General features: G+C 35.9%; 1 protein-coding gene across 8 annotated transcripts in view; it reads left to right on the forward strand.

Moving 5' to 3' along the window:
- Positions 1–15,125, forward strand: part of Eip75B (Ecdysone-induced protein 75B) — a 228,651-nt gene that overhangs the window by 14,644 nt on the left and 198,882 nt on the right. For 4 of the 8 annotated variants that reach the window (XM_067786864.1, XM_067786863.1, XM_067786865.1 and 1 more), the window contains exon 2: positions 6,548–8,672. In XM_067786864.1, coding sequence (XP_067642965.1) covers positions 7,094–8,672 — 1,579 coding nt within the window. In that variant the 5' untranslated portion in view covers positions 6,548–7,093. Of the gene's footprint in view, positions 1–808; positions 1,289–6,547; positions 8,673–15,125 lie in introns of those variants that run through there. The other 4 variants (XM_067786859.1, XM_067786860.1, XM_067786857.1 and 1 more) reach the window with 3 other exon arrangements.

Raw genomic sequence — 15,125 nt, forward strand, 5'->3', positions numbered from 1 at the left:
TGATACCTTCGTTGCCGGAAGTATAAACAGTTTGGCCTGTCTTTGCCCTGGGCAGTCAACCCAGTGACGTCTGAATTTTTTGTTTCCCAGTTACTTATAGTTTCCCGTGTGTGGTTTGGTAAGTCCAAACAAGGGATCTGGACCGTGGAATGCTGCTATAGCACCCTGCTTTGATAGGTAATCTGCATGTTCATTACCTTCATGCCCCTTATATCTGGGAACCCATCCTAACAAAACCTTGTTTTTGGTTTCCAGGTCATTAACGATTTCAGTGCAGTCATCGACTAGCTTAGGTGTAACTGTGTAGGATTGCAAGGCACGTAGAGCCGCCTGGCTGTCCGACATAATGTAGATGCTCTTCGATGTTGAGATTCTCCGCAGACATTCTCTACCAAATACTTCTATTGCATGGATTTTTGCCTGAAATATGGTGGGGTAGCATCCTGTTGGTATCGATTTCTTGAAGTTCGGCCCATAGATGCCAGCTTTTCCGTCATCGAATTTCGATCCATCCGTGAACCAGACCTCTGAGTAGGGTCATTATAGGGATTCCCTGTTTTCCAGTGTGGGTCCTGTCCACAATGGACACTTCAAAGTTCCGTGAGTTTGTGAGCTTAGTGGACATTATGTCACGCAGTTGTAATGTGGGATTTTCTATGCATTTACTGGCGGGTATTACTTTTTGAAGGGGTGGGAATGCAAAAAATGCCAACACATGTATACGAACACTGCGAAATTATAGAAAAAGTGATTATCTACACGTGTATCTAATACCAAATTTTTATAAAAATTGTTCCAAGTTCACTCATAGATATTGAACATCATAACTAAATGCAATGGCAAGTAAAAAACTGAAATTTAAAACAAATTATTGCAAAATTATATATATATATGTATATATTGAAATATGTGAAAAAGTGCTCAACTTTGCTCGTACATACATACGTATGAATATACAAATGTTTGTATAATGAAAAAAAGTGTAAATATGCCAATTGGTAAATTTGAAATTTTGTGCATTACTGAAGTTTTCCTTGTTAATATACATATACAAAAACACAGCCATAAAATATAGTGTATGTGAACAAGAAATTACTAACAATAACTCAAAAGCAGCATCGATTAACTCAGGATCAGTAAGAATAAAAGTGTTTCAAATAAATATGAAAAACTAAACTATTATACTGCAAAAAATGGAATAAACAAGCAATGCTGAAACCATATTAGATATGTTTATTTGATGGAGCTTCACTACATACTACCTAATATGTAACCATTAAAAACATATGTAAGTAACACCAATTATTTTGTAGAAATAAGAAGTCTTGTAAAAAAAATTTTATATAAATTAAGCTTTGAAAATTGTACTATCTGACTGCTTCATTGCAAGTTGAGTTTTCCGATTATTTAAGACTTTAAGGGTTTCATTTCATACCACTCGTTGGAATTAATAATTTTCAAATTTCTGAACTAAAATTTAAACCCAAATATATTAAGAAAAATTTAAAAACGCGGTACAGGTAAAACTTTTTCGTGTTAATTTTAAACTTTTCATCGATAACTATATATTTCATATATCTAAACTGAAATTTAAACCAAGATGTTAAAAAAAAATCCTGAAACAATTTCTTAAACCAATCCACAATGGTCCTGAAATAATTCAAAAATAACCCGTGTCCCGAAAAAAGTTCGAAAATAAACCATAAAATAAACCTAAAATGATTCCTAAAGTTACCGAAATTAAATAAGTCCTATAATTTTCCCCAACTGATCCTCGAAATAAACATGAAAGAGTTTCGAAATGATTCCGAAATAATTCCCAAAGCAGTCCCAAAGTAAACCCGGTGTAATCCCACAGACATGCGAACTAGTCCCCAACTAGTACACTCAAAGAAAACAGCCGGTCTAATCAACCGAATTACGGGACAATTCAATCGAAATTTCTTTCAATTTTTATCCATCGCATATAGATGATGAATCAACTTCGCAGCAATTGTTGATTCTGAATTGATCATATCAACAGTCAAATCCATAATCGAATGAGCCAAGATCTCGCATTCCGTAATTGTTGTATTTGTAATCGAATTTGAAAAAAAAGTTTGATGAAATTTGAAATTTTTCGATTTATTACATTTCTCTTATATTTCGCTACCAGTGTTCGGAGTATTTAAAACTGTTATCTGAGTAAACGACTACGCCGGAGTAAAAACTAAATTTTCGGAGTATATTTTTTCTTCCTATTTGAAAGCGGGCGAACAACTAACATCTAATTGATTTGGTGGCTTTACAAACCTTTCGATTGTGTTTTTGCCATGAAATGTTTCTCAGCAAAAATTTATCTGCCTTATCAGATGCACATGGAGTCGGCCTAAAACGTGCAGGATGGTGCTCCCATTAACATCCCCGGATATTTATCGAAAAAAAATATTATTATTATTATTTTCGGTTTACCATACATATTTCATGCTCTTTTAATGACAGAAAGTAGGAACGCTAATGGCGACCTGGTAACTTACGTACAGAGTGTGGGGGAAGACGAACCTGATACCCCGATTGCCGATGATGAAAAACACTCCCCGGCATCAAATATCACCGCTAAAAAATCACAAGGTGGTAGGTAATGACGGGATACCCGCCGGGCTGTTCAAACATGGAGGCGAAGAGTTGGTATAAGATAAAGAGGCAAACAAAGTGGGTTTTGCAGTAAATTTGGACAAGATGAAGTACTTGTTGTCATCGTGACTTTTGTAGCCACGTCACTGTTGACGAAGGATTTCGTTCATTTGCGAAGCAGCATTTAAAGCAGAAACAATGTCGACTTAGAAATCAAACGGAGAACAACTCTTGCCAACAAGTGCTTCTTTAGGCAATTGAATAGTAAAGTCCTCTCTCGACGAACAAAATTCTCGCTCTACAAGTCACTCATCATACCTGTCCTGAGGTATGGCTCGGAATCATGGAAGGTGTCGAGAGAAGATGAGATGGCTCTTGGAGTATTAAAGAGAAAAGTTCTCCGGAAGGTTTATAGTCCTATCCGTGATATCGAAGGAGGTATAATGATGAACTATATGAGCTTTACGCAGACATGACGATAGTGCAGCGATTGAAAATCCAAAGGCCTCGCTAGCTATGTAGGCCATGTTATGCGGATGAACGAATACGCTCCGGCAGTTTGTAAACAGAGGAAAGAGAAGACCTTAACTGAGTTGAGGGAGACAGTTGGAGGAAGATTTGGCCTCGCTTGGTGCCCCCAATTGGGGACTGTTATCGCAAAACAGGGTTAGCTGGCCTGACTGACTCAACGTACTTCGTTTTTATATAAAACTTCAAGAAGTGCTGTATGTTGAATTTTGGCAGGATTTACAAATCGCGCCTGGACACATTTCTTGCTTACATTTTACTCCTTCTATTCTCATTCCGTACGAAAAAAGTACAAAATCTGTGAGTAAAATGTGAACAAACATGTCTTAAGACACGAACAATGAATTTACGTCATTTGATCCAATCGTCACTTGTAATCAGTCAGATTTTCATACGTATAAAATAAAAACTTCAACCAAAAGATATTAGGTAGTAATACTATTTAGTTTTCAACTCGACCCAAATAAACTTTTGAGATAAAAAATATAGTAGGAGGTAAGAGCGGAGCAAAATACTCCGTTTGGAATAAGTCTGAACACTGCGTCAGCAATGAAACATGTTGTCAAAAGCGTGACGTCACGCCGAGAAAATTTATTTCACAGCTAACTATGATTTTTTGCTCTCTCATTTTTTAATGCGGGATCTGTTTATTGGTTCATGAGTCAAATCACCAAAAAAAATTGTCATCATACTTAAACCGTGGCTCTTAAAATAAAAACATTAGAATAATAGTGAAGGCGGTTTATATAACAGATATTTCTGTGGCACCATGGTCATAAGAACAAAGTAATAAACGCCGCACTTGGGGTAAACTAGAAAAAGATGTCTAAAAATCAAATTTCGCCGCAACGATATCGGCTAGACTTGTCAAACAAAAATGCTTGAAAGGCCAATTTTTGAGGGATGTGAGAAGAATCGGGCATTGGAAAAAATGTCTTATAAAAATATTGAAAAACGATTTTGAAAAAAAAATATTTTGTATATTTTTAAAGTTTTTTTCTTATAAAAGAAAAACTAAATGTTTCTTTTGGTTAAAAATTAACATTTTTATAGATTTTGAAATGCTGAGCTGAAATATATAAAAATGGGGTATCTCCCCTTACAAAAATGTTTAATTATATCGCCGAATGTTTATATCATTACAAATTACCTATTATATCTGAAGAATTTTCAAATAATGCCTTAAAATTCACATAGTGTCCAATATGAAAAAAGGCAAATGCAATTAAAAGTTTCAAAAACTATTTTGAAAACAGTGTTTGAAAGCGTAATTTTGCCATTTTTTAACGGCTTTTAGTCGGAATAAAAATCAATAGAACATTTTTTTATATCTGAAGAATTTCCAAATAATGCCTTAAAATTCACATAGTTTCCAATATGAAAAAAGGCAAATGCAATTAAAAGTTTCAAAGCCTATTTTGAAAAAAGTTTTTGAAAGCGTAATTTTGACATTTTTCGTCGAGAGGGGACTTTACTTTTCAATAGCTACTCAGTCCAAAGTACCATTTGTTGGCTTCTTTCCTGCTGTCAAAGCCTGCTGCTTTGAAGTTGACAAAAGAGGGTGAGTCTCCATTTTCTTATCGTGAGTCTTCTCAAGGATCTGGCGCGTCGTGATGATCTGGTCGGTAGTAGATTTACCAGGTCTGAAGCTGCTCTGATTAGTTCCAATCAGTTTGTTGATTATGTGCTTCTTTCGCACAATACGCTAGATAGAACTTATACGCGATATTCAGCAGCATGATTCCGCGGTAATTGGCGCGGTTTGCCGGATCGCCTTTATTGTGTATTGAGCAGAGTACACTTAATCTCCAATCTGGAGGCATGCGCTCATCCTTATTATCAACTCTTCGCCTCCGTGTTCGAGCAGCTCGGGGGGATCCCGTCTTACAGCGAAGGTATCTGTATGGAATAATTATATCTCTCTCAGTCTCAGTAACGGAAAGTCTATTTTGCCGGAGAATGTATCGAAGACGAACGATGGGGCCTGCAAAATTCCTCGGCCTTTTAGCGATAATAAAGTTAACAACTGGTAGCGTGCCTCATAATACGGCATCGGAATACAAAAGTAGTGAGCTTTTTTAAATAGATAAAGTGCACATGATGTTATTGGACACCAACTTTTAGTTAGTTTGTAGTTGCAACATTCAGGCCAAGATCTCCTAAAACTGTAAGATGGTGAGACTGTAAGTTAGACCAGCGCTGATGCACCTTTGAAAGGAGCACACACGTACAGACAGACAGACAAACAATCTAAAATATTGAGTTGGGTTCAGTACACTTAAAAAAAAGGTATCACTATCATTTTAATACACGATGTGCAAAAATGAAACTATAAAAGGTATCATTTTCGTGGTATCAATGCAACAATAAATATTATAAAAATTATAATTAAAAGTATCAATTTTGTATCTTGACTTTTGATTTGCCCATGGAAAATATTTGTTTCGCCTTTAAAATGTATCAAAATGATAACTGTACAAATTTCCTAGTTTCATTATGATAACATTTAATACTAGATGGATTATAAAACGCGTTACATTTGTATGTAGTCTATTAACTTGACAAATACAAGTATCAAACTAATATTTCGAAAATGTCAATAATATAAGAGCATTGATGACGAAAAAAAGATAAGCAAAAATTGCACATTGATGCCTAGATGGCGTCGCCTTGATGATAACTTTTTTTTGAGTGTAGGCCTAGTAATAACCCACAGACAGACATATCTGTTATAATTTTATTATATGTAGAGATAGCAGCTAACTCTTCTTCTTAAAATGCATCCTAGGGATATCCCTGGCCTACATCTAGAACAATATATCTAAAAGAAAGTAGGATATTGAAATGGAAAGCATAATTTTGTAATACACACGGGAATATTCAGGGATACACCTGGTCCACATTTCGGCCTATATATAGTAAACGGATTTATATATCCCAAGCAGTTTACTCTTTGTTAAAGCCCTCATCAGAAGCTTTAATTTGTTATCCATATTGTATTAAAACATTCAAAAGATACTTAGGTTCATATATTGGGTCCCAAGACTCTAGACTTATCTTAAGCTGTAAGTTAGATCTCGTCCGTTTGTGGAAGCTGCACTCAATTCTTAGCAGCGCTTTCTGAGTGATGCGAGTATAAACATAAAGATAGACAGACAACTGTTTCCAAAAATATTAATTTGGGTTCACTGGGTCTAATAATAACCCCTCGATAGGGTTTTAAATAAGCGACCTGCCAATCAATATGTTCTCTACTACATATCTTCATCCCATTCGACTAACAAATGACAGCAGATATTGCTAATACCGTTTCTCGTATTATAAGGTGGTGCTTAAAAATTATGTTCATATCTTAACATTTCTTTATAAAATAACCTTTTAATTAACATATTTTAACCGTTTGTAGGCAACTTACTCTGTGTGACGTCGAGAAATATACTTGTACTTCTTCATGTACAAAGGCAGGTTAATCAACAACGCATACAAATAAACAAAACAAAATTCTTAGATTGGAAATCTGTGGATTATTGTTACTAAGCTTAGAACATAATTAAACTTAATATAAGAGAATGTGAACTCGTAGAAATATTGAGAAAGGAACTAGAAGGCTGAAAACTTTATAAATGGAAGAAAAAATTCAATAGCATATGGGGATAAAATAGTAATTCAAACCCATTCTTACTGCTAATATACATACATAGAAAGTAACACATCCAACATACCAAATATAAGCTGAAGAAAAACGAGACTGACTATCATTTTAAGCTGTTGAAACCCAAGAACATAGTGTGTAAGCCAAAATCAAATCAAAACTAAATAACGAACAAAATAAAAAAAGGTCACCAAAGGTAAACAGGCTAAGCCAAAACAAGCCTTTTTCGAAAAATAATTCGTTAAATTATCATACAACTGAACCGTTCTGTGTTTTTGTAATATAATTACAACAGATAAAATGCTAAACAAAATGAAATGCCTCGAAGAATCCGCTACTGTAGCCGACAACTGTAATCAATCTTTGCCACTGGCTAACAGCAACTCTAGTAGTAACGTGGCATATGTAAAATTAATTAAAACAGAGCCAGTGGATTTGGAAATGTCATATGTTGAGTCGTGCGAGATAAAAGAACGTCGCCTTGAAAATATATTAGAATCAAATATATTGAGAAAAGCAAGTGAAAATGGCGTTAAATCTTCGATTTCACCATCTGCTCAAAACCCACATGTGCAAATACAAACAGTACCACCAAGACAACCAGGAACGGGCTTACTATCTAACGTAAATACTATGCAAAAGATTATACTGACACCCCGCGTAGATTATATTCAAAGCCCTACGTCTACAAGTGACATAGGAAACGAATCGAGTAAAATAATCAGGCATGCTTATCCGCAACACTTTAATTCAAGAAATCAGTCTCAACAACCAGAGCAGCAGTTTACTCACACAATTGGTCATAATTCCCAACGTGCTCCACAATATAGACAATCTGATGCTACGGTTGGACCACAAATAATTATCACAAGATCTTTACCAGTTGCTGTAACATCGCATGGTCCCATTCAACGACGTCATTCTGCTAGTCCTTCAAACTATCAACGTACTACACCTATTATGAATACAAACAATAGCACAAATTCTCCACCCCCATCTCTTCAACACCAAAATCAATATTCTGCGCCACAACCATCACCGCCACCTTTATCTTTACAGAATCATGTAAGAGTTATAAGAGATGGCCGTTTACATGATGGATCAGTTTTAGTCTCGCATAACTCAGTTTCTCCCCCTCCATTACATCACCATAATCAATCTCGGTCTGCTCCTAATTCTCCAATTTTACCAGGCCGTTATTCTCTATCACCTCACGATATACCGTCATCATCTCAATCACAACAAAGTTCAATTGAGCAACACGATAGCCAGATTCAACGTATTAATAATGAAAAACCACAGATACATATTTCTGATTCTTCAGGACAATGTAATAGACATAATCTAAATTTGTCACCATTACCTTCACCTACTTCAGCAGATTTAATGCTTCACCAGATACCGTCAACTCTACCAGCATGTAACCAGCACCAACCATTTGCACCAAGAAAATTTGTTGTTACAACAAGTACACGTCAATCAGGAATAATATCCCTAAACAGCTCTTCTAAACATATACAGCACAGTAATTATTCTCAGCAAAAAAACCAGCAGTTACAAAGGCATCATTTTTCGAAGTATCAACAAGAAGAAAACGGTTCGTCCCAATCAGTAATGGCAACATCTGAACCAATTTCAGCCTCTACTAGACAGTTTCGCATCCCCGTGGTAACTAACAATAGGTTCAATAGCAATAGCAGCTACGATTCTCAACTTCAGAGTCAAAGTAACACTGCCATGCGTCCGCCGCCACCACCACCGCCAAAAACGAAGAATAGTGTTTCGACTTCTGTCAGTTTGTCTAATGCGTGTAATATGGGAAGTTCGAGTGTCGATTGTCATAGCAATGAAGAGCCATCCAGTTCAATACCAGACTTAGGTAAGACCAATTCACAAGGCTATACTTTTAAAACCCTTATATGTATATACTCTGCTATTTTTCATATAAAATTTAAGTAAAGAAGAATACAACTTAGTGGCCTATGTATGTATATGAAGTATGCTAAGTTATTGTCAAACAATTTATTTATTAATTTTTTTTATAGTCAATTCCTTGTGCAGCTATGGTAGAAGAATGATTGCTCAAAAAAAGGGCGGTGCCAATCTTTTGTTACACATGGTTTTCGGAACTAAAGTTGTTTTGTTTTCGCAAAGATATTGCCATTATATTTTTCTACTGTCCTTTTAATTGTTGTTTGCGTAATGATTTTTTTTTAGAAAAAATTCAAAATTTGAAAAAAAAAAGTTCACATTTCGGTCCGACCTAACGAAAAAAATCGATCCAACCTATTACAAGTTAATTTCAATGACAGCATACGAATGATAAACAGATGAACCTGTCCAAATGCAAAGGTTTATCAATCACTTTCTTCTGATGGTAACTATTGTTCACGCCTGCCTTTCCAACATATCTTCGTTAAGTTAATAATTTGCATACATACATCTATTGAGTTCTTCATAGTATGGTTGCCATATCTTAGTTAAGAAGCATTCGTTTTATATCTTTCGTAGTTCACCGACCCACCAAGGAGGGGATTTTTTCTTTTGGATGCTGATCGGGGTAGATTTGTTGTAGGATATTGTAAGAACGCGCTCTAGATTGTTTACCGCATCGTCTAGTTCTTGCGAGTTGGTGACAGTTAGGTTAGAATTGGCGCGTTCGAGAGGGTTTGATGTTAGACTAATAAATTCATTACATTTCGTTCTTTTTAGGTTTCTGTAGCGGAGAGGAGGGCTAGATCTGAACTTTATGTCGAAGAAGAACTATCGTCCGAGGCTAACGTGAGATCCAGCATTACCTCCCAATCACTTCACCTTTCCGAACTGGAAAATATAAAGGTAGGCCTCGTCCCCCTATTGCAGATACTTAAATTTGACTTAAGTTCATGGTTGAAAAGGGACTCACTGTCATTTGTAGTGCTGCTACGTTATATCCTGGGTCTAGAGCTGGCATCGCAGCCGACGATAATTTTGTGGCTTTGGTTGTTTTCTGTGAAAAGAAAAGTTTGAGGCCGGGAGGTGGGGCGTCCCTACCATGGGCCATGTACGCCGACACAAGGTGTAGGTTATGGTTGTTCTCCTTTTGCAGCTTAAATACTCTTAAATCTGATGCGCTGTTATTATAACATATGAATGCATTAAAACTTTTCTTTATTTAAAATCACGCTCGTCGATTACCTTCATAAAGGAGACCTTCAGAATATGTTTAGCAATTTTTGAGTGCTGCAGATTGATCTGAACACTCCTCAAAACACTCCTCGAATATAGCAACCGGGATCGGCTTGCTGGTCTTGGATGGTACCTCAATTTTTATGAGCTGTCAGAATTCCAGCAGCACCTCTCCTGTTTGCTATAAGCGGGGCAATCAAATTCTCGTCCGTGACCTCTTTGGGATTTCCTTCGCGGATATGAACTTTAGGGCCAGGCTGTTGAACCCGTCGTATGTCGTTACAAGCTACCTTTATGCGGACAAAATTAATATATTCAAACCAATTCTAAATATTCTCGCGGAATTTTGTTCTCGCGGATTTTTTATTCCTGCGGAAAAATTCCTCCAATTCTTTTCTCCTAGGGAGAAGAATAATTAGGGAATAGTAATTTCGAATTTTCGAAGTCAGCTGTTTTGTCAATTGAATTTTCGTTGCGCATTTCTTATTTTGTTTAAAAAATATAAAAGTTTAATTATTGTTGCGAATTCGTTTGAAATTAAGAAATAAAATATAAACAATGCATAGTATTTCATGCGGTATTCACTGAAATCAGTAATGAATTGGTGCCACAGCAACATCAACAGAGGAGCATAAGTAGAAGAAGACGGCGGGATAACAAAAATTCGCCGGAGTTGCCTGCTTTTATTCAGCAAAACTATTTTCTGGCGGCCAAGTCGAGTTGAATTAGTCTTTCATCATATGCCAAAATCTATTTAAGCCTTCTTAAAAATCCTTGCGCAATTTCTGGATGGCTGCATCAAATATTCGACTTAAAATAAAGAATATTGTGGTTCTTGTTGATGTTCTATTAACAGTGAGAATATTGTGGTAGAATGTAAATACATATTTTAGCACAAATTTGTACAAATAAATGTTCTTTCTTAAAAGAAACAATTTCCTTTAACTATTTTTATACATTCCCTTTAATTTAACTAGTGAAAAAACTCCTATGAAATGGCAGAGAAATCTCCCTCTCCCTCACATTCATAATACCTACTTTTCTCCCATAACCGGTTTCCGCTTTTTCGAACATTGTTCAGAATACGAGGAAAGGGAGAAGTGAAAAAACTAACAAGGAAATGGAGAAGGAATGGAAGAAGGGAAAAAACTCGCACGGAATTTTCGTTTAGAATTGGGCTGATTCTGTGAGCTTTACTCGGCTGAATATAATAATGGCCGTTTTTTTTCTAAAGGTTTTTTCTGCTCGCCTAGAAAAAATTTCAATTGAAAAGCAAAAACTAGTTAAACCATGATAAAATCCCATACCAGGTATAACCGTTTCTGACATTATTAACGTTTTTCAGCATTGAAACAAGTTTCAAATTCCTCAACTGCACACATTCATACTTACTGTTTTCTCAAATAAAAACAAGTTTGAATATTTGACTTTGCTAGTTTTTGGATTTCTTTTTCTTCTGGGATTGTCGTATATCAACAATTTTTAAGCATTTTCGCTTTACTCAGCATCTGAAGTCAAATATATTTAAACGTATTTCTCAAAAAAGGATTACTTATGTTAATACGCCTTAATATGCCATTTTTCCTTGAACATTTAGGCTGCTCACACACGGTCCTTATAATTTTGGTCCGTAAATTTACCAAATCGTTAAATTTAGCGGTGGTAAGTTCTTAATTTTTTGTTTATGCTTTGTATGGAAATACCAGTTCAGAACAAAATTGTCTACCCTTTTCTTATGTTTATTTCATCGGTATAGTTGAAAAAACTATGGCCCGTAGTCATAGTCGAAATAAAATACAGTTTTATTGGTTTAAACATAGTCTTAAATTAAGTATAATTTCAAGTCTATAAGTCGTACGTTTTTATTAGGCTGGGCTGTAATAGCGCCATTAAACAAATTGTCACATTAGAATGTCTACGGGGCATGAGCTTGTATGTACCTACGTCGATTATTCATTTTGCTCTTTTTGAACTAAATTTTTCTAAATTGTGCACCTTTCACTTTAATGAAATAGGTATATAAGAGGTTGGACTAATATGTAACAAACAAAATGTTAATTTTTTTCTTAAAATTCAATGTCAATGTCACACAACTACACTGGCAGATGTTTAGAGACGCAAAAGACACTGTATACGTGAAAGTGAGAGAAATAATGAGATTTCTCTTTTAGTTTTCTCATGTCTGCACAAGTCTGCAACATGACATCAGGGTTGGGTTTACAATGACACAACTGCATTTTTTCGAACCAATATACATAGCTGAAGAAAGTACTACGGAGATACATATATATTTTTAAAACGATTCCGCTGATATTATTTTTTTTGGAAATTTTCTTTCCCGTTATTATAGTACTCGAGTAAATTGTTAAGGTTTCGGCATTTTCGTATGAATTATGAAAAATTTTAACAACGCATTCAGCCGCATCATGCCTTAGTTAAGTTTGTAATAGTTCAAGCATCGTAGGAGTGCGGGTTCAAATCCCAATCCCGGGAGAAAAGGCTTTGAGGAGATTTACAAGGTATCATCGAAATAGCTGTCGCATTGTCCGTCCTGGTGTCACGTTGTTTACAATTTTCCCAAATTATTAAATATGGAAATTAAAACTAAAAATTGCTTCAAATAAATGTTTTCATACATTTAAAAGCAATGAGGGCGATTCCGCTTAATTCATACAAATAGACAACATTGGTTAATTCTTTGTATTTCTACAAATAGAAAAAAGTAAATACCAGTTTCTTTGAAACCCGCCAGCAACAAAAAAGCATAACTTTCACGCATGATACGAAATATCTACTGTGCAAAGAATAAAATATGCAAAGATGGCAATTGGGATAAGTTTACAACGACTTAGGCTTGACGTGGCTGAAGCGTTTGTAACAGTTCAACCATCTTAGGAGTGCGGGTTCAAATCCCACTCCCAGGAGAAACGGCTTTGAAGAGATTTACAAGGTATAATCCAAACAGCTGTCGTCTTGTCCTGCCTGATGTCACGTTGTTTAAAGTTTTAGGCATTTTCATCACCCGATGGAATATAAGTCACAAAACTGTAAATTTTTCCATAGAGTTGGACCAGATCCACTTTAGTCTGGAGTTGAAAGTTAGAGTGAAAATGTGGGGGTACGGGTCGTCAGCCCCATCGGGGTGAGGGACGGAGGTTCTCTAGGCAAAAGTAAATAATTTTTTTCTGCAAAAACTAGAAGCCTCCGGAGAATCCCTCTTCCAAATTGTATTTATAATAATTGTGAAAGCGTGATGCACTAATGGAAAACTTTACTGATTTCATAAGGGCCCACTTGCAGAACGGCGAGTTAATTTTTAAACTCAGAGTTAACCTGACATGATGGGTTAAACTTATTCATTTTTTAATAATTTTTATTAGGGCTGTGCTAAAAACATAACTTAAAATATTATTTTCAATCCAGCTCGATATAATTTCAAAAAATGTACTTCTCAACCCAATATCTGTGATGGTAGTGTTCTCCCATGACACACTGAAGATTCTGGTTCAACTCCCGGGCAAAGCAACGTCAAAAATTTATAAACAAGTTTTTCAATTAAAAAAAGTTTTCCTAAGAGGAGTCGCCCCTCGGCAGTGTTTTGGCAAATACTCCGAGAGTATTTCTGTCATGAAAAGCTTCTCAGTGAAAACTCATCTGCCTTGTAGATGCCGTTCGGAGTCGGTGTAAAACATGTAGGTCCTGTCCCGCTTATTTGTAGGAAAAACTAAAAGAAGCATGACGCAAATCAGAAGATGAGCTCGGCCTAAATCTATGCGAAAGTATAACGTGCCCTGTATTTATTTATTCCTTACCTGTGACATTGTAGTTGAGCACCAAATTACTTAGAAAAAAATCTACTTTGCAACTACAGCTTTCTACTGATGTGAACAAGCTCAAAAATGAGATAATTTGAGGCAACAAAAAGTCACAGTTTTTTTTTATAGTACTACAGTACGAAATTTCCCACTAAGTCTTTATAAATTTCGTGCAAGTTAAATGGTAAGTTCAGTTCGATTATCGAAAATGTTTAGTCCTTTAAGGAGGATTGTGAGCTGAGTTTATATAGCTATACCTGTATGACTGTCTGTTCGTGTTTCTAATTATTTGAGCGCAAGCTAGCCCTCAATGTTCGAGATATCTTGCCGAAATTTGGTGATCGGGTATATTTTTATGTCCGATTAATGATTTGTCGGAACCGACGTGATCTGCCCACTGTTGAGGTTTTTCGCTATTTCTTTCTCGTTTCAGCAGACAAAAGCTTATAATTTATGTATTTATGCCATAAGTATAGAGTTTTGGGTACATATGTATATGCCATATATAGTTGTCTGGAAAATTGCATAGATCGGTGGCATATGATTGTTTCCCAGAAGTGTTAATCGAAAACCGCATATGCTGTCCTCTACAACACAAAATATATTTGGGTTTTGTGGAAGGTACTATGGGTTCATCCAACAAATTCAGTTCCTTGATTTCCTTTTTTCGACAAGCTTCCATAATTCGTGATTTTTTCACGGACGCAAACTATATGGTACATTTCAGAACTCTAGGTCGCCATAATTGGGATAAGTTTACAACGACTTAGGCTTGACGTGGCTGAAGCGTTTGTAACAGTTCAACCATCTTAGGAGTGCGGGTTCAAATCCCACTCCCAGGAGAAACGGCTTTGAAGAGATTTACAAGGTATAATCCAAACAGCTGTCGTCTTGTCCTGCCTGATGTCACGTTGTTTAAAGTTTTAGGCATTTTCATCACCCGATGGAATATAAGTCACAAAACTGTAAATTTTTCCATAGAGTTGGACCAGATCCACTTTAGTCTGGAGTTGAAAGTTAGAGTGAAAATGTGGGGGTACGGGTCGTCAGCCCCATCGGGGTGAGGGACGGAGGTTCTCTAGGCAAAAGTAAATAATTTTTTTCTGCAAAAACTAGAAGCCTCCGGAGAATCCCTCTTCCAAATTGTATTTATATTAATTGTGAAAGCGTGATGCACTAATGGAAAACTTTACTGATTTTATAAGGGCCCACTTGCAGAACGGCGAGTTAATTTTTAAACTCAGAGTTAACCTGACATGATGGGTTAAACTTATTCATTTTTTAATAATTTTTATTAGGGCTGTGCTAAAAACATAACTTAAAATATTATTTTCAATCCAGCTCGATAT

This window comes from Eurosta solidaginis, chromosome 5 (assembly GCF_040869045.1).
Source record: "Eurosta solidaginis isolate ZX-2024a chromosome 5, ASM4086904v1, whole genome shotgun sequence".
Taxonomy (NCBI): Eukaryota; Metazoa; Arthropoda; class Insecta; order Diptera; family Tephritidae; genus Eurosta; species Eurosta solidaginis.